At 47.3% G+C, this 18,168-nt stretch overlaps 2 protein-coding genes across 4 annotated transcripts in view; one reads left to right on the top strand and one right to left on the bottom strand.

The window, feature by feature from the left end:
• Positions 1-809: 809 nt before the first annotated feature.
• On the top strand, positions 810-16,474 carry HRK (harakiri, BCL2 interacting protein; the record flags this gene model as incomplete). Of its 2 annotated transcripts, none has more annotated exons than XM_084539102.1 (2): positions 810-1,136; positions 9,147-16,474. In XM_084539102.1, one exon carries the CDS (start codon positions 810-812, stop codon positions 1,074-1,076), a length of 267 nt encoding a protein of 88 aa, XP_084395228.1. In that variant the 3' UTR covers positions 1,077-1,136; positions 9,147-16,474. The 2 variants fall into 2 exon arrangements, with proteins under 2 accessions (XP_084395228.1, XP_084395227.1); XM_084539101.1 differs by having other exon boundaries at positions 9,096-16,474.
• Positions 16,475-17,543: 1,069 nt separating this feature from the next.
• RNFT2 (ring finger protein, transmembrane 2) overlaps positions 17,544-18,168 on the bottom strand; it is a 30,975-nt gene continuing 30,350 nt past the window's right edge. For both annotated transcript variants that reach the window (XM_084539095.1, XM_084539094.1), the window contains exon 11: positions 17,544-18,109. In XM_084539095.1, the coding sequence (XP_084395221.1) occupies positions 17,975-18,109 (135 nt within the window). In that variant the 3' untranslated portion in view covers positions 17,544-17,974. The remainder of the gene's footprint in view (positions 18,110-18,168) is intronic.

Genomic DNA, 18,168 nt, shown 5'->3' with positions numbered 1-18,168 from the left:
AATCCCCACTGCCCTCCCTGTCCCTTACTGACCCCATGTCCCTTTCTACTCCCATCCCTCTGTGGTCCCTCAGTTCCCTCTGCCCCCCATCCCTCTCTGTCCCCCCACTCCCTCTCTGCCCCCCTGTCCCTCACTATCCCCCCATCCCACTCTGGTCCCCCAGCCCCTCAATTCCTCCTCACCCCCATTCCCTCTCTGCCCTATTCCCTTTCTGTATCCTGTCTCTCAATGTCCCCACATCCCACTGTGACCCCCATCCCTCAATTCCCTCTGCCCCCCCGTCCCTCCCTGCCCCCCCATCTTACTCTGTCCCCCCATCCTTGCCCCCTGTCTCTCACTGCCCCCCCATCCCACTGTGGCCCCCATCCCTCAATTCCCTCTGCCCCCCCCCGTCCCTCCCTGACCCCCACATCCCACTCTGTCCCCCCACCCCTCAATTCCCTCTGCCCCCCCATCCCTCTCACCCCCCCATCCCTCTCACCCCCCCCACCCCTCTCTACCCCCCATCCCTCACTGCCCCCCATCCTCCTCTACCCCCCTCCCCCCCCATCCCACCCCCCTCACCCCCCACCCCTCTCCCCCCCATCCCCATCCCCATCCCCATCCCCACCCCCACCCCTCTCCCCCCACCCTAGCGCCGCCCCGCGGGGGATGATGTAACCCCCCCGGCCCTCCCCCCTCCCCCCCCACCTCCTCCCCCTTCCTTCCCCCTTCCCCTCCCTCCCTCCCCCTTTCCCCTTCCCCTCCCCTCTCCCTTCCCCTCCCTCCGCACACTCCCGCGGCACTCGGCGCCGAGCGGCGGCCCCGCCATGTGCCCGTGCGCCCTGCACGGCGGCCCCCCCGCGCCCTGCCCTTGCAGCCCCGGCCGTGGCGAGCGGCCCTCGGCCGCCGCTCGCCTGGTGGCCGCTCGCCTCCGCCGCCTGGCCGATGGGCTCCAGCAGCGGGCGGAGCGCCGCAAGGCGCGGGGCAGGGGTCCCTCGGCCGCCCGCCGCCGCCTGGCCGCCGTCGTCTGCCTGCTGTGCGCCCTGCCGCCCGCCGCCGCGCTGGCCTGGCTGATCCGCAGGAGGAGCCTCTGAGGATGGGGAGCGGGGCCCCCCGCTGGAAAGGAGCGGGGGAGCTGGCGGGATGAGCAGCAGGTGGGGGACGGGGGGAGCACGGGGATGGGATGGGGGTGAGGGTGGGGTGGGGATGGGGATGGAGCCGGGGTTGGGATGGGACAGGGATAGGATGATGATGGGGACGGGGATGGGATGGGGATGGGACGATGATAGGGATGGGGACGGGGTTGGAATGGGATAGGGATAGGATGATGATGGGGATGGGATGATGATGGGGATGAAGACGGGATTGGGATGGGACAGGGATAGGATGATGATGGGGATGGGGTTGGGATGGGATGGGGATGGGATGATGATGGGGAAGTGATGGGGACGGGGTTAGGATAGGGATGGGATGATGATGGGGGTGGGATGGGGATGGAGACGGAGTTGGGATGGGATAGGGATAGAATGGGGATGGGATAATGATGATGATGGGGATGGGATGATGCCGGAGGTGGGATGGGGCCGGCACTGCTCGGCACGGGAGGTCCGGCCCCGCAGTGCCCGGCGCGCTGTCCGCGGTACCGGCTGCGGCGGCTGAGCGCGGCCCCGGCAGCGCGCGGAGCCCCGGGCTGCGGGGACGGGTGGTGGTAGCACCGATCTCCTCCGCTCCCTTCTCCCCTCGTCCCTCTCTCCCCGTCCCTCTCATCCCTCTCTCCCCTTTCCTCCCTCCCCGTCCCTATTCCCTTTCTCCCCTCTCCCCTCTCTCTCCCCTTGTTTTTCTCTCCCCTCTCTCCCCTCTCTCCTCTCCCCCCCGTTCCCCTCTCCCAGCAGTCCCCAAACGACCCCTTTCCCCTTCCCTGAACTTTCACAGCTTCCAGCCCCGTGCCTTCCCCCCCAGCCCCCCCGTGTTCTCGCTGGACAGTTTTGTCCCCATGCCCGCACTGAGATCCCGGTGGGGATCGGAGCAGGTCCCGTGCCAGCCCAGGGGCACGGAGGATGCTTGTAGCCCCCTGCCCCGTCCCTGTGAGCCCCCAGCCCTCTTGTGAGTGGAGGAACTTCCTTGTGTCCTGCCATCCCCTCTGGGCTTTAGAGCCCACGGGTGCTGCAGGACACCCACCACTGAGGTCGCTGGGTGCTGGGATTTCCTTGCAGGACCACCCGGAGGGGCTCCCCCTGGCTCTGTGTTTTGGTTAATGCCTCACCCGGTGCTGGAGGCTCTCCCCAAGGGCAGTCCCAAACCACAAGCTGGGGAAAAAAGCATTTGAGTGCAGTTACCTCTGGTTCCCAGAGCCCCCTCTGTGCCCTGGAGCCACCGAGCAAACCAGCAGGGAGACGGGAGGTGCCTGGTCCCGTAACCCTTGTCATCTCCCTGGGCTGGGGGGGACAGCTCTGCACCCTCAGCCCCGGGAGACCCAGGGATCCCACAGGGATGTGGGGAGCTGGTCCCAGGTGCCATAAACTGTAAGGTGCAGCCTGGGGCAGCTGGGGGGCTCTGAAGTGCTCTTTGGGACATGGACCTCCCCCTGCAGACATGAGGAGCAGGCGCTCCAGTTTCGGGTGCTTTAAATTACATCTCTGAATGCCTCCCGGTGTCGTATTCCACCGGCTCAGGAAGGACTTAGACAAGACCCTAAAATAAAGCGGCCAAATAATGCCACCAGAGCTGTGGCCGATCTCCTACAGTTAGTTTTAGCTGGGCTGTTTGTGGTCATGGGCCAGACCTCGTCTGGCAGGAGTCAGGGCTTTGCGTATACTGCAAAATATCTTGTGTGCTTTTTAGGTGCATGAAATGTAGTCAAAAATGTCTGCATAATGTGGGGAAAAGTGTGGTCATCTGGAGAGTTTAAAAGTAAGGATTTCCAGCAGGTGTGTCTGTGCATGGTGTGCGTGTGCGCGGGGCTTGTTGTTGTCTGTCGGGCTGAGCCACGGCTCCTGTGGCTGTCAGTGGGTTCAGCTGCTTGCAAAGATTTCTTTGAAAACAAACCCAGTCTGTAGTTATTTTTGTTGAGCCCAAGCAGTGCCTGTGGCGTGGGGCAGTGGGGCCGTGGGCTCTGCCTTCCCTTCCCATCACTTTGTGGCAAGCGTGGTTGTAGTGTTTGGAATCAAACCCCCCGTCTTGCTTGTTTGTCTGTGCTCAAAAAAAGTTGAAACCCGAGGGGAGCTGCAGCGATCTCCCTTATCTAGTGTCTCGATCTCCCCTGTCTCACATCTCAAGTGGCCTTTTCTTTCTTACCAGCCTGGGGAATTCCCTGCCCAGGCTGTGAATTGATCCCACGCAGAGAGGTGGCAGGTGAGAAGGGCTGGCAGAGCAGCCTGCGCCTGTTTGGATTTTAAGTTTCTGTGAAGGTTTGCGTAGCTTTGGTTAGGCAGATGATTTTTTTCCCCCTGATCTCGTGCTGTGGAGCCCTCACCTCTGTCTGGCTTTCTGCACTTCAGGCCCAGCGCTAACCGGTTGCTGGTAGGGTGCTTTGATGAAGGCGCCGTGGAGGAGCGAAGCCTTGTCCTCAGCGCAGCCGAGGCTCCTTCAGCATGCACAGCCCTTCCTCGCAGCTTCAAAGGCTGCCGCAGACAGGACGTGCTGAGCTGCCTCCAAGTGCTCTGGGGCTTCGTGAACGCAAATACAAATGTCAGTCCCTGCAGAGGTCCTTGTGTGCGAGGTGAAGCAGTCTCGGGGATACAGCAGGCAGGGGTGGGAGAGGAAGAATAAGTCCCCTGGCTGCCCTGTGCGCAGACCTGTCCGACTCCCAGCAAGCTTCTAGGCACAAGTGACCAAGCTGTAGATGGAAACACAGTGCAACTGTGAGAGTAATAAATACATCCTCTGCAGCTCAGTTTCTGTGTTGTTTTTGCTGTTTTATTTTCATCAGTAGTCTTCCTGGATAGCGCTTTGCTCGCTCCAGTGGAGACAGCTGATCATCTGCAGCGCCTCAGCGCCCAAGTGAGGATGGGTTAGATTTAGAAGAGATGTTGTTAGACAGCAGAGTGTTATTAACTCAGCAGAGTATTTCTGAACAAAATTAGGGCATCCTCAGAGACACTGTGTGGTGATAATAACTTTGTTCTGGAACAAGATGGAAAGCCCAGGCTTGTGATCCTGGGATTTCACAGAATGGGTCATACGAGGAGAGTAACTTGTGCACCTAATGAGCGTGCTGCCAAGTCAGCATTTGGCTTGCAATCTAGTGGCCACGGAAGGAATAGAGAAGTTAGTTAGGGGAAAGGGCCACTTTCAACTTGGCTAACAACTTGAGCTCCCCTCCTGCTTTTTCAAGCAGTAACAGCGTTTGTCCTTAGCAAACGGGAGTGCACGGACTGTTTCTGAGGGAGAGGGGTGGTGGTTGTTCCCACAGCTCCTCGTGGCTTTATGCAGCTGTGCGGCTCAGGAAATAATCCTGTATGCTGGGGAACCTCTGCTCGCACAGCCCCCAGGTGATGGTGCCACTGGAAGTGGGATTAGGCTGCAGCATGTGACCGACTTCTGTATCTGTGGACCATGCCTGGGATTTGGGGATGAATGCTTTGCAAATGGCAGTTTTATAATATATAATCTGACATCACCTTCAAATATCCAGCCAGGGCATGAAGTATAGTTGTCATGTGCCAGTTTGGCATGGGATGTCACTTGTATTTTGCTCTATTAGTTCAGAAGTGGCAGTGTATTAAAATCAAACCCTACATGTCCCTGCCAGCCTCGCCAGCCTGGTTCTGCGCCCACTGCGTTGCCAGTAATTCCCCCCGCTGTTTGCTGCTAGGTTCACGCAGAGCCACTCTGTCCAAAGTCTCAGTGCAGTTAATTATCTGTATTAAAATTGGGTTGATAAGATTTCTGGAGATGTCACACTGAGCTGTGCAGGAGTGCAGAGAAAATTAAGGACCAGAGGCAGTGCTGCTAATACAGGGGGAAGCCGGCTGGCTCAGCAGCGAGCTGCGGCTTTGCAGGAGGACAAACATTCAGCGTGTCGCACCCTGTCTGCCTCCCTGACACAAAGAGCCCAGTGCTGCTGTTTGTCCTCCTGCGACGCCAGGAGGGTGAGGGAGCCTGCTCGTCCTGCTGGCAAGCGTCCTGCTCACAAATCCCACAGGGCACCCTCACCCCTCGCCCCAGTTAAATTGTGCAAGGAAAACCTTAAACGTGAACTTTCATGCTGAACAAGCAGCGAGAGTTCTCAAAAATAAGCAGCAGCCCAGAAATGCCTCTCCCCAGGCAGGCTGTGGCCAGGCAGCCCACTCCTCCATGGGAAGAGGTGAGCCCCTGATATTTCTTTACCCTCTTTGGCTTCCTAAATCTTCCCGTACTAAGACCTCCCAGACACACTGTTCTTCATGTTCTTCTCGAGTAGATCTGCTCGTCTTTCCTCTTACCTCCCGAGCCCCCTCCTAATTGTTTTTTTTTTTTTTTTTTTTTTTTTTTGTCTTCCAAGTTACCCTTCTGTCTCCCACAGAGATGCTAATGAAGTGTGAGTGTACATGGATGCGGGCTGCTGGGGAATTTGACAGGGCTCTTGCCCAGCCCTTGTTTCCTCATTAACCTTCTGCTGCACGAGGAAGCAAGAGCTTCGTCTCTACCTCCAGCTTTCCCAAGCCCTCGGATATTTTTTTTCCTTAAATATACTCATAACTGTTATTTTGTTTATTAGGAGTGGAACAGGTGCCAGCTGAATTGCCTGTGTAAGCCGTTTAGATCAAGAAGTGACATGCTGGCACGTTAGCCGTGAGCAGAGCTCCTTTTGCCAACTGCTTTAGGGGACACGAGCTCAGGTTTTCCTATGGCTTTGTGCAGGTGGTACCCAACCGTGGCGCTGCGTCCTGCCTCTGAATGAAGATTAGTTAAAGAAGTGCTGAGATCAGACCAGGGACCCCCTGCCTGAGTTGTTTCGTGGCCAACCTATGCAGCATCCTGGAGAAGAGCACTTTTCTACCTTTCTTTTCTCCATAAACACCACCTTAGCAGGCTGTGTGATAAAATTGTAGAATTTAAGGCTGGAGAGTTCAAAATAATGGAGAAGCCTAGATGTCCAAATTATTAAAAGCAATGGGATGCGTCAAGGCTGACTGAGATGGTTTTGCAAGTATCGGCCAGCATAATTTGTCATCTCACAACTTATCGTTTCATCGATGAAACGAGTAAGGGCAACTTTCTGAGCAGAGGCTGCATCTCCTCAAGTGACCAGGAAGAAGGGAATACATCACCAAAGGGAACGTTAGTTACCATGAAAAATTTCAAAGCAGATGATTTTTTATTTTATCTTTTTTTCAATCCTTGTTCTCAGTAGACTCTGTTTTTCTTATAGGAAGTCAGCTGTAATTCCTTCTTTTCAGGAATAAATGAATTTTTTCTGTAATTGTGGACAATCTCCCAAGAAAGTTTCAACGCTGTACAAATGACACCTAAAATAAACAAATTCTCAGCAGCTCCGTGCTGGCACTCTTCTCAACTTACTATCCACCCCAGTATTACAAGTAGGATGTAGTTTGGCTTTGCTGAGCCTTATTCAGACCCAAAGTACCAAATTTTGATCTATCTGCTGAGTGCCTATTGTGGGAAATTTGGAGTAACTCCACTGAAGTCAATTGGGCTGCCCTGGATTTACAGTGCTGTAAATGAGATCAGAATTTGGCTCAAAGTATATTCCATTAATGAGTCAGATACTGGCAATGCAGCCAATGTGCACCCAGAAATGGCTTTAACACAGCCTAGGATATTCAAAATTGTTTTATTGAAAGGCGGGCTGAAGGCCAGGATTCTGGGGTTCTCTTTTATTCTTTCCATGAAATTCACCTTTATGCAGAAGGCCAGCACGAGGCCGATGCAGAACTTAAGAGCCATTTAAGCTCTCAGAAATAGGGCTTGTGAGATGCATAAACATCGCGCTGAGCTCTCTGCCTGCCCCAGAGCAGATTTATCACTCGGAGTTCAAGATGTTCTAGGATTTATCAACTTTTACGGGTTTTTAAAGATTTTCTGTATGTTAAGTGACAGAGCGAGACCGTTTGTAAAACCTTCTGACACCGTGGATGATCTGTTGCAGGCCGGGTACGGCACAGCAGGGCAAGGGTTCATAGCTGGCATTTGGAAGTGCTACTACAGGAGAAACAATAAATAAGGATTAAGCGGCTTTGCTTTGAAAGAAATCATTGAGTCAAATCCCGAAGTCTTTATTCAGAGGTAACCTGAGTAAATAGTTCACCTCTCTAACCAATGACATCATGGGCTCTTCCTCAGCATCGCCAGCCCTTCTCAGCACCCTACAGGCAGCTCAGGTTGTGCCTTCCCTTCCCACCCTAGCTGATGTGGTTAATTTTGGAGACCTCTCTATAAAGACACCCTGCGAGAAATGTAGATGTTGAGAATCTCCTCCTTGTGAAACGTCAGGAGGCTGGAGAGAGCCGTGGCGCTGTCTGTCTGTCTGTCTGTCTGTGCTCAGCGTTGGCTGCGACCTGGCTGTGCGGTGTGGAAGGCCAGGATGAGATGCCAGCGAGATGTGTGTGGGAGCCTGGGTGGCAGGAGGGTGTGTGACTTCAGGCAGCCAGGCCAAGGGGCCAGACAGGGACACAAGTCAACTTTTGGGCTATTTCTTGGCAGCTGTTTATTGGCAGACTGTGCTCCGTGGGCTGTTTTTGTGTGGCTGGTATTATCATGTTCACACTTCTTCACATAGTAAACACCTTTCCCATTTACTTACTGCCAAAAAAAAAAGTAGCTTTGCAAAAAGAAAATGAAAAACTGTCTCCAGTACTTCCAGAGTGGGTGTGCGTGTGAAGTCTGTGCACATGCAGATATAGAAGCCATAAAAACCATGTGGCTAGCTGGTAGCCTTGATCACAGCAAGACAAGTGAAAATGTGCTTCAAGTCGAGATGATTCATTCTGGCTTTTGTCCTTCATGCTATTTTCACTGTTGCTTTAGCTGCCTCAAAACTAGAAAGCAAAAGCCGTAAACTGAGAGCGGGAGAGGTTGTATTTGCCACATCCTGCACACACCAGGCAGCTGGCAGTACCTGGGATAAAGCAGATAGGGATAAATCTTAAGAGGCTGATCCAGGGACGTTCTAGGTTACTCGGAGCCTGTTGCAGTACCGGCTTTTGCCCACCTTCTTCACCGCAGAGGTTTCAGTTAACCTTGGGGGCAGTGCTGCTGTATCGTGATAACCTCTGCAGTGGTGTATGCGGAGCAGTACTACAGAAGGGAGGGAAGTGACTCTGGGTTTACATCTGGGTTTACATTAACGCTGATCCGAATCTGCCCCCAAGCTGTTTGCCAGCCCTAATTACGCTCTGACTTCATGGCTGATGCAGTCTCAGAGTCAGCTGCTCCCCCCTCCCTCCTCCCGCCCGGCTGAAGTCACCTCATCCCAAAGGCCAGCGGAGATTTCTCCGCTGAGGTTTCTGTAAGATCACTCCTTGCCACAGTCTCTGCAAGCTAGACAACACAGCCTGAAAGTTGGGATCTGCCCCAGCAAATGCTGGTATCGACAAACCTAGGTATAAATGCAGGAAATGGGAATTTCACAGTCGATGCCCCTTGGGCACCTCTCCTGCTAATTTGCACTTAGATGGGTGCCTTTCTCTGAGCACTTTATTAATTAAGGCTTGCAGCCCACCTATGAGGCAAATAAGTTATTACTGCCCTCATTTTACAGCAGCAACTGCAAGAAGTGGTTTGCCCAGGGCCACAAATCTAATCAGTGGTGGAACCAGGAGCGAGCGAGCTCTTCCAGTCTCTTGTGATACTCAGTGCACCCCATTGCCTACCTGGAACAAAATTAATGGCTTCCCTCAAAGTTAACATTTTTGTTAACGTGATGTAAATGAAGATGGATCGCCCGAAAGAATGAGCCTCACAAAGTGAGAGCTCACCAGAATTCCTGCAGCAGTGCAGATAAAGGCGTCATCTCTTGTGTTGAACCACAAAACCATCTTCCCCATAAATTATATACCTCTTCTAGTCAGTAAATTTAGCAGAAGGGTTCAAGCATAAATTTAAAAGAAGCTTTTATTGTAACCAATGCATCAAGATAATTAAAACCAAACACAATTCTTTTGCTTTCTTAGGCTGGAGGAAACCCTGTGCCCTTGGAGAAATTGTTTCCCCTTTTCCTACAGGGAATCCAGAGCCTGAGCAGCAGCTGTGAAGAGTGGAGATAAAGAAAGAAGTGGAAGATGTTGGAAGTGCTTTGGGCAACGTGAAGAAGGATTTGCACTGAAGGAGCTGTTCAAGGGCCCAGCAGCAAAACAGAGACACATACATGCTTATATATAGAAGAATGTAAACCCTCCTGTATGCATACGTTAAAATGTGCATGCCTTGTTGAGAACGTAAGCAACATTCCTTGTAGATGATGGTGGTCTGAGCATTCGTGCTCCTGCAGTCTGAGTCAAAAGATTAGTGATGTCCTTGCTGTAACGCTAGCATTTTCTCCACTGCACCTTGTTTGTGGTGACATAAATGTCCCTTTCAATGCAGCAGGATGAAAAATTATCTGTACATCCGGAGTTAAGTAATACCTTGACCAAACTTGCTGCAAAGTGGGCATGTTCTAGCCTTGGTGGCGGAGGAAGAGGTGCTTAGCAGCTTGGACAACAGACAGTTTGTGTGTGTATATATTAAGCGCTATAGCACCAGGTGAGATAAGCTTTTCTTAAGACTTTTGTTTCTCTGGTGCTACATTTACTATTTGTCTGGGGCTAAACTGCCTCTTTGTGGTGCTACAGTTTCCCCAAGAGGATGTTCTGAAACATGGGACAAGGAGAAATCTATTTTGGTTATTGGTATTTATACACAAGATAGCAAAAAATAATACTTGTTCAAGAAGGTGCTATTTTTTTTTTCTTTCTTTCAACCTCTGCATAAATTAAGACAGAAAAGTAATCTAGCCCAGAACTTTATAAAACTAATTTTCTTTGGGGCAGTTCTTTTTCTTTTGTCAGTTCCAAGCTTGGGAAGCAGCATTCGCTGAGGTGGCAAAGACACACCAGCTCCTTTCACTGCAGTGTACATGTCAGATCTGCTAATGCAGAATCTTCTACAGCTCTGGAGCTGGGTGTTCTCCTGGATGCTGAGTGAAGTGGTCTCAAATCCTGTTAACCAGGATTTGAAGAAAAGACCTATAGAAAAGAACTATATCTAGACTAATCAAGAGACTAGAGGATAATAGGAGAACTTGTCCTTAGAAATCAAGAGGCTTTTCCCAGCCTAGTACTGAGCACTTTTTTTCTTGCAGCCAAAACTACCTGTTAGATTCAGGATACCTTCCAGAAGCTATTTACGGTAATTCTTAGGCACATTTTTTAGAAACATTTTTCCTGGCTTCAGATATTTGCAGCACAAAATTAACCTTCACATGGCAGGGGTGAATTTTCAAAAGCATAAAGGGATGTCAAGATTCCAGTTTCCAAAGTTTGGCTCCTTGTCTTTAAAAAATACTTTCTAACCCCTGCCCAATCAAGGAACAAACCGAGCAGTTGCTATGTCCCAGTCAAACTTTGCATTTTTGACTACTGCAGGAGAAATGTTTCTAAGCAGTCTAAAAGCTAAATTCTCTCTTTATCAAATATTCACCAATGTGTTTTGGGCACCTGCACACATATTCATGGGAATTATTGATCCAAGTCAATTCACAAACAGCAGAAAGGGCTACGCTGAAAGAGCAAATTGTTGCTAATGAATAACCTTGCCCTACTTTATTTTATGTGCAGTGGTGGGAGGGATCATGTAGCTAAGTGTATTTTGTCTATTGATAGAGTTTGGATGGCCTCAGAACCACAGGGACTACATCCACCGATAAAACATTTTTCTACCATTTTTGGCCTGATGCTCACTAATACTAGGCATCCTGTATTCCTTCCTGGCTCAGTCTCTGATCAGAATAAGAATTCTTCTAGCAAATGGAGGAGCCTCAGTTGATTTCAGCAGGGTTGCAAGTGCTGGATTAGTGACTGCTGGATCAGGCATAGTCTTAAAAATACAATCTTCTGCAAATCACTCAAACAAGGAAGCGAACTTGTGTGTTCCTGTATTGCACAATAGTCAAATTTGAACAGAAAATAATTGATTGGGAAGACTGGATGCATAATTTTGCTACAGAGGACACATAACCTGAAGGGGGCCTTCCCTTTACCCCTTCTCTCACCCTGTGTGTGTACCCCATACACGGAGGTAGCCTTGTGACAACGCAGCCAACAGAGGAGCTAGCTTACATTTCTCAGTTTCAAGTATGAGGGCTCTCCCACATTTCCTCACCCTTAACAATTACTATTAGCTCCTGAGATCTGAATGTTTTAATAAACTACTAACCTGGAATGTGCATTACTTTTCCCTTGCATCTTCTGTGCATACGGTTTGCACTACCACTGTTTTATCCTGCCATGCTGGCTATTTGAGCTTGCAGCCTTGAGACTTCTTGCAGCATTTTTTCCCAAAGAGGCAGTTCCCCTGAAACACTACAGCACACAGCAAAGGAAAGAAAAAAGAAAGTTCTGTTCTTATCCCTTTGGGAAAGCCCCTTAAATCAGTGACCAACCTTAGCACAAAGTGATTGGCTAATCTTCCTGAGTCCTAACTCACCATGGACAAGCTTTTCTGAAAAACAAGCAACCGAACCAAACCAAAAACAAACAAAACAACACAGAACTCCCAGGGAACTAGCCTCTTCCTTGGTTGTTCCCAACATTCAGCCACAATGGCAGAAAGGCATGCTGCCTGTTGTTACTCTCATGAAATAAGAACCAAATCTATGGTGCTTCCCAAGTATAAACAAGAGCAGGAACAGACTCCAGATCCTGCTTTAATCCTGATTTGCTTCACTTTTGTAGTTCTAAATGGGATGTTTGATGTGAACCAAGGGTTAACTTTTGGAGACTTTCATCTATTAGTTGCTGGGTCAAGCAAGCTTTGCTAGAGAAACAGCTTACCAGCACTTTATAGCTAGCATTCACTGTACATAAATGGAATTACTTAATAGAGGGTATGTATTTGTCAAAGCCTTACATTTTCTGGTATAATTGCTATTCTTGAATGCCTCCATTTTTTGAAAAGGGGTGTTTTTATCCTTTTTAAAATACCTGATTTAACCCTGGTTGATGTTTGTACTAGAAAAGAAAGCATGCTGTATACTCCCCTAGTGCTGTTCATACTGCATCGCAACAGCTGTGTGAGGTGGTGGGGGGTTTCTGTACCTTCCTCATGGGTAGGAAACCAGCACAGTTCCTCTCTTTCTCTCTCCTCTTTTTTTTATTTTTTTTTTTTTTTCCAGCAGCCAAGAAGTCATTGATTTTGATTAGCTTCGCAGTTGTGCCTCGGTGAAGACTGGGGAGTGCTCTCTAAATGAAAAAAAAGACCTCATCTTAGGTTTCAGCAGACGGTGCGTGTGCAAGCCAGAGGAGGAGGTTATGAGATCATAGTCTATATAGAACACTGCATAATGTGGCTGTGAGGAAAGTCTTTATTAATTTTTAAAGCAGCACTCCACCAAGATAGCTCCTATCACATATTGGAATTTCATATTTCAAGTTAAAAAAGCAGTACAGCATGGACCACTAATCAGTTCCTCTCCCCTGACTGTTAGAAGAAGTCACTTGGCCAAATTAATTCTAGGATATCACCACTGTCTGATTACAGACAGCTGCGTTACACCCAGGACAGAATTTAGTCTATTGATTCCAGATTCCTTCTTAGAATTATTTTCTGTAGGTAAGAAAATATGGAATGGGACCAGTTCTACCTCTTATGTTGTACAGGAACAGCAGTGCCTCCTAGGACAAGCATCACCCAATAAAAACATAGAGCAAATCACCCAAATCAATGAGTTGCCAGTGATGAGGAATGAGAAACCCATCGTGCTTCTGTTTTAGAGCATGTAGGCATGCAGAAATTATCCTAATTTAGCTAAGCCCATTACTAAAGCAATTTACTTAAATCAGAAACACTTGTTAAATCAGTTTAATCTGATTTGTGAATTTGTTTTTTTTTTTTTTCTATACCATGCTAAAATTATAACTTCAGTGCAAAAGCAGAAGCTGTATCTTCTACTGGAAATGATTAGAAGCAGATTTAGTTAAACTGATGCAGATTCTATATCCACAAACACCTTGGCACCAGGCACTTTCCCTGCTGCCTCGTAAGATGAAACAATTTGTTCAATGCTGCTATTGCCATTAGCCCTTGGAGGTTGAACAGGCAGAGGAGAATCTCCCTCTGGGAGGCAGTGGAGAAAAGGGAAGCAACACCAAAGGAGATCCTTTCTGAAATTCTGCCGTACCATGTACAAAATGGCTAACAGTGAGGACAGGATAACACATCTACCTTAATATGTATTTTTAATTTTTCTACAAATGGTTTTGAGAAAACAGCTGTCCACAATTGTAACAGAAGCCTGGGTGTATGTAACAAACTACCTGTGGTTCCCAGTGAAGCCCACATTTTTTGTAGGCACACCAAAACTTCATGGTTATATTCTACCTCCACAACTGGTTGAACAATACCTTAACAACTGTTCTTAGAGCAAATTTGATTTTGAATCCAAGCTTCAAAACTCAGCCTCATTCTCTGCCTCAGTGTAACACTCTGAAAGTTCACTGCTTTCTGTATGCTGAGTTAAATTTGTTCCTCTCTCTCTGTACAACAGGTTAGGAGACACTGGCCACATGAACTCAAAATCCAAAAGCCTAGGGAAGTCTAAATAAGGTAGGACTTGATCTTAGGAAAACACTAGTCTGAGTGGAGGAGAGGAATCCTCACATGATGCTTCTACCTTGCTCTTCTAATTCCATGCTGGTCTGAATGTGCAAGACATTTTAATTCAAAGGGCTATCTTTGCTTATAGTACAGGTTTATTCCTGTGCCTGGCATAAGACACTTCTGTGCTTCTTCCCTCTGCCTATCCTACTGGCTTGAACCACGTTCCACCTGCATAAAAACAATCTCCATCAGTATGTACTCCAAATGCACTCCTAAATTTGTGTCTTCCGAACTACAGCTCTGCCCTTAGCAGTTGTGGGAAAAAGCTGACTGTTCCAAAGGTACAGAATTTGCATTCCCCATCTGCAAGATAAATTCAAAACTACAAAATTGAAAAAAATGGTGAATATTTTTTCTGACAATATTTATTTGAAAACAAGAGTGAATTTTCACTTAACTCCAATCACGCTTCTTCAGCGTTCACTCTGCATAAATACTTGAGTACTTGAATTTCACAAGTTTTTAAATATTTACAGGAAGTGACTTTGGAGCTTGACAAATATTCACTGAAAGCTTCTGGGTATTGAACTGTCAATCTCCATGCATTATTGGTTACAGATGCCACCTAACTGCAATGGGATTTAGTTTTCATGGATATTCACAGCATAAACTTTCCAAACAATTTGAAAACTGCAGTTTATTGCAAGAAGAAATCTCCCCATCACCTTAAATCCTTAGGACATCTGAAAAATTTCCAGTCTGCTCCCAGATGCATTTCTAACAGAATAAAATTGATGAAATGCAGTGAATACACAATTCCTTGCACATTACTGATTTAGTACTATTTGGATGTAAACTCTTGCAGAGTCACTGTGCAAGTTTCCACCCTCATAAAAGCAAGAGCAAAGCCTATACTTACTGTTGATACAAATCCACAAAGTCTCCTGTTTATAGTTGGATGTGGCTTCTCTTTTGTAAAAGGAATTTCATATGTTGAGACTCTTTGTACATATTTATAATGACTTTATTAAAAAAAAGAAAAACTACTGTTAAATGGCAAAAAAGGCTCCGGCTTTTATTTTCCACTCTAAAATTTGACAGAATAATTTCCTTTCACAACCCTGTCTTCCCATGGAAATCAACAGAAGTTCCTCATCAGTTGTCACCCCTGCACATCTTAAGGTCATATGTCATGTTTTAGAAGGGTAGAATTATCCTGCCCGACAAAACCGTCACCGTAACTTAGCTGAGGAGGGAGAGTTTGGCAGACTGCTGACCCCACAGAGCTGTCATTTCCACAGTGTCCAGGCCCCAAAATAGGGACAGAAGGATGTTGTTTTAATTTAACAGCTACATAATAGTGGCTTATAGTGAATTCTTCAATTTTGTGGGACTTAGATTTGATCTTTGTTGGGCTTCCACCAGAATAAATATCCACAGCATAAAGTTTCACCTTACATTTAACACTAATTAATCTTAACAGAGAGGTGGAGTTCTGGATGGTCCACAGAGTCTCAGGCACTCATGCCCTCTCAGATACAGGCTCTTCCCATACTGAAGGCCTCACGTACAGATCACAGTGCTCCATTTTGTCACTGATATAGCGCACTAAATAGCAACAAAAGCCTTCTGTCTCAAAGGTTAGCCAAACAGCAGCTTTCCTGAGTTTCTGTTGTATTAAGAAAATGGAGCCCTGCAATGAGTTACATGCACACAGGTGTCAGATACCACTGAAACAAATCACCAGAGGAGCCAGCCATCTGTATGGGAACCAGAATGCTGCTTTATAATAGAGGGGGAAAGCAAAAATCAAGAATCTCTGAGATGAAGAAAATGAAAAGCAGTAGAAGTTCTTCAAAAAATTGTGGTGCCAGTGCAGGGATTCTTACATGGGTACCACAAGCATGCAAGGTACAGGGCAATTCTTCCCCTGTGTATTAGTATCAAGTCTTACCACAAGACCTTTTCCGAGTCCTTGGGCTGTAGCAAAGGGTTTGAAGTATGTGACAGTCCTCTCTTACTCGGATTGCTGACTGGGAAAAAGTGGCCAATAAAGAAAAAATGTAAAAAAAGAGAAGGACTATAAGAATGGCAAAATATATTCCCCATGTGTTCTTGATGATTACCTTCCTTCTTTATCACTAAACTAAACTAAATAAATAAATAATGTTGAACCAGTGCTACAAATGCTATTTGTAGTTTTAGGCTCATACTGACCTTTTCATACTCTCTCCTAATACATTTTCCAGGAGCATTTAGAAAAACATCAGAATTAGAGGTAGCTTTTCAAACATTTCAAAAGCAGACACTACCAACCTTTTAATTAATTGGCATAGCACTGAGAACTGAAGCCGAAGACTTTCATATTAAATTAGTCTGCTGGCAGACACAGGAATTTTCCCTTTTCCCGGTGAATATACCAGACTATCACGCAGAACATTTTTATGCCCACTGAAAACCTCACTTTCTTCCTTTCCGAACTCTCTTTCTCCATCCCAGAAAGTCTAATACCACTGGAGACAGCCACTGGATTCCTTGGCTCAGTTTTCCACTGTCATGGGATCCATTTGACAAGAATCAAATTGCTTTGTTATGAAAAGTAAAGCTATTCCTCCTCTATTTCCCTGTATCTCTCAGACCAGATTTGGACTATCTTCCCCGCTCAGGCTCTGCCTCTCATCATTTCTCCTCTAGCCATACTTAACTATTATTTCCAAAGAAATGTTGAGCCTTAATCCTGTTACCATTAGCTCCTGTTTGCTTTAATTCTTCTCCCTGTGGAGTTTCACGGCAGGAGGGGAAGGCAGTCGGTATGCACACACAGGCTCATTTCCCCCAGGTACAGTTCTTCCTGATTATCCACTCAAGTGGGATTGTAACCTTACGGCCATTTCCATAGCAATGAGCACTGGAAGATGCCACAGTTGCCTAATGAGGCACTTTCTCTGGGCATGCAGCAAAAAGCAGAGGTTGTTTAGTGATGGAGAAAGCTCCAGCAAAGGAACAGCAACTCAATTTGCATGCAAGTGCTCCTGCAGCACCCTCAGTAGAGATGGAAATTGCAGCAATCTCTTCTTTCTCAGCTACCAAGTATGTTAATTCTCCTGTTAACAATACAAGGCATCTCCTCAAAGAGCTTTTTCTGAAGAGGAGGTGTTACAATCAAGTCTCCACCTCACAGGTGGATTATCCAGCTTGTGTATAAACCAGGCTGGCTCCTGAAGCAATGCAGCTGCTTCTGTATAATTCTGCCCTCCAGCTACTAAGTCTCACTAAATCCTGTCTCTCCAGGGGGCCCTGTATCCTGGTGCCCCAGTCTTTCTGGTAGAAACAGCGCTATGTGGCCTCAGTGCTGCATGAGTGCACTTCTGGTTTTGGACCCACAAAGGTTCTGGATGCTGAGGGGTGCTGGATTTTAAAGCCAGTAAGCCTTGCCCCAAGTGGCTATGCTGAGATACTTTAAGTTGTGAGATGGTCTTGCTTAGGACCTTAACTTCTCACATAGTCCAATCAACCGACTTTAATCTCTCCTTGCCTCCCACGATTCTCCCCAGATGCTAGGAAATCAGAAAATCTGATCATGAAAATTAAAGAGGAAAAACACTCCCAAGAGAAGCAAGTGTCAGTTCCAGCGTCACTAGCATGGTCTTTTCATGAAGGTGACAACACACAATTTGTGGAATTAATATAGAAACAGGGCTGTTGAGAAATGACATTTCTCTAACCCCCAAATAATCTTTGGGCATGCAATTCTGAAGTGGTATTTTGGAAGAGTTCTGAACAGGTAATGTAGCAGCAACTGTGTAATTCTATGAAGCTACAGATACAGGGAAGTTAGAGACATTTAATGTGGAAAATCTCACCCATGGTTTGAGCCAGAGAACAACAGCCTTTTTCTAGTACACCAGGTTATACACGTGCAGTGGTGAATTGACAGTACACTCTCCTTATACATGCAGTATTTACATACACTAAAAGGACAGAAAAAAAGGAAACACACCAAGCAGTTTATAACCATGTAAGTTCAGGAAAAAACCCTGGCTGTAGCTTAGCCATGGAGGTTGCCACAACACAAAACACATCTTACTTGCCTTTGAGGGTAAAACTTCTGGCTAGTAACAATTGTTGTTCTATTGGTTCTTGGAGAAACAGAGCTGGAAGAAACACTAGGCAATGAAACAGGGGCATAGGATCACCAGATTTCTGTCTCTTCCTTTTCTCCACGTGTCAGTCCATTTGTTGGTATGTGTTGGTTTTAATACACCTGGAAATGAGCAGAGGTTGTGCCATCTTTCCAGCAACGCAGGGTTTCTACCGTGACAGAACGACAAAGAGGACAGGTCTTCTCCCTGTCAAACCAGAGGCAGAGGCATTCTTCACAAAACACATGCTGTGGAGACAAAAGGGCAACATCATGATGCAGGCAGGAGGTCCAGTCTTGTCACTAAG

The sequence above is a fragment of the Aythya ferina genome (genome assembly GCF_964211825.1).
Source record: "Aythya ferina genome assembly, chromosome: 17".
Taxonomy (NCBI): Eukaryota; Metazoa; Chordata; class Aves; order Anseriformes; family Anatidae; genus Aythya; species Aythya ferina.
The sequence above is the reverse complement of the archived record's forward strand: the minus strand, read 5'-3'. Positions and strand labels throughout refer to the sequence as shown.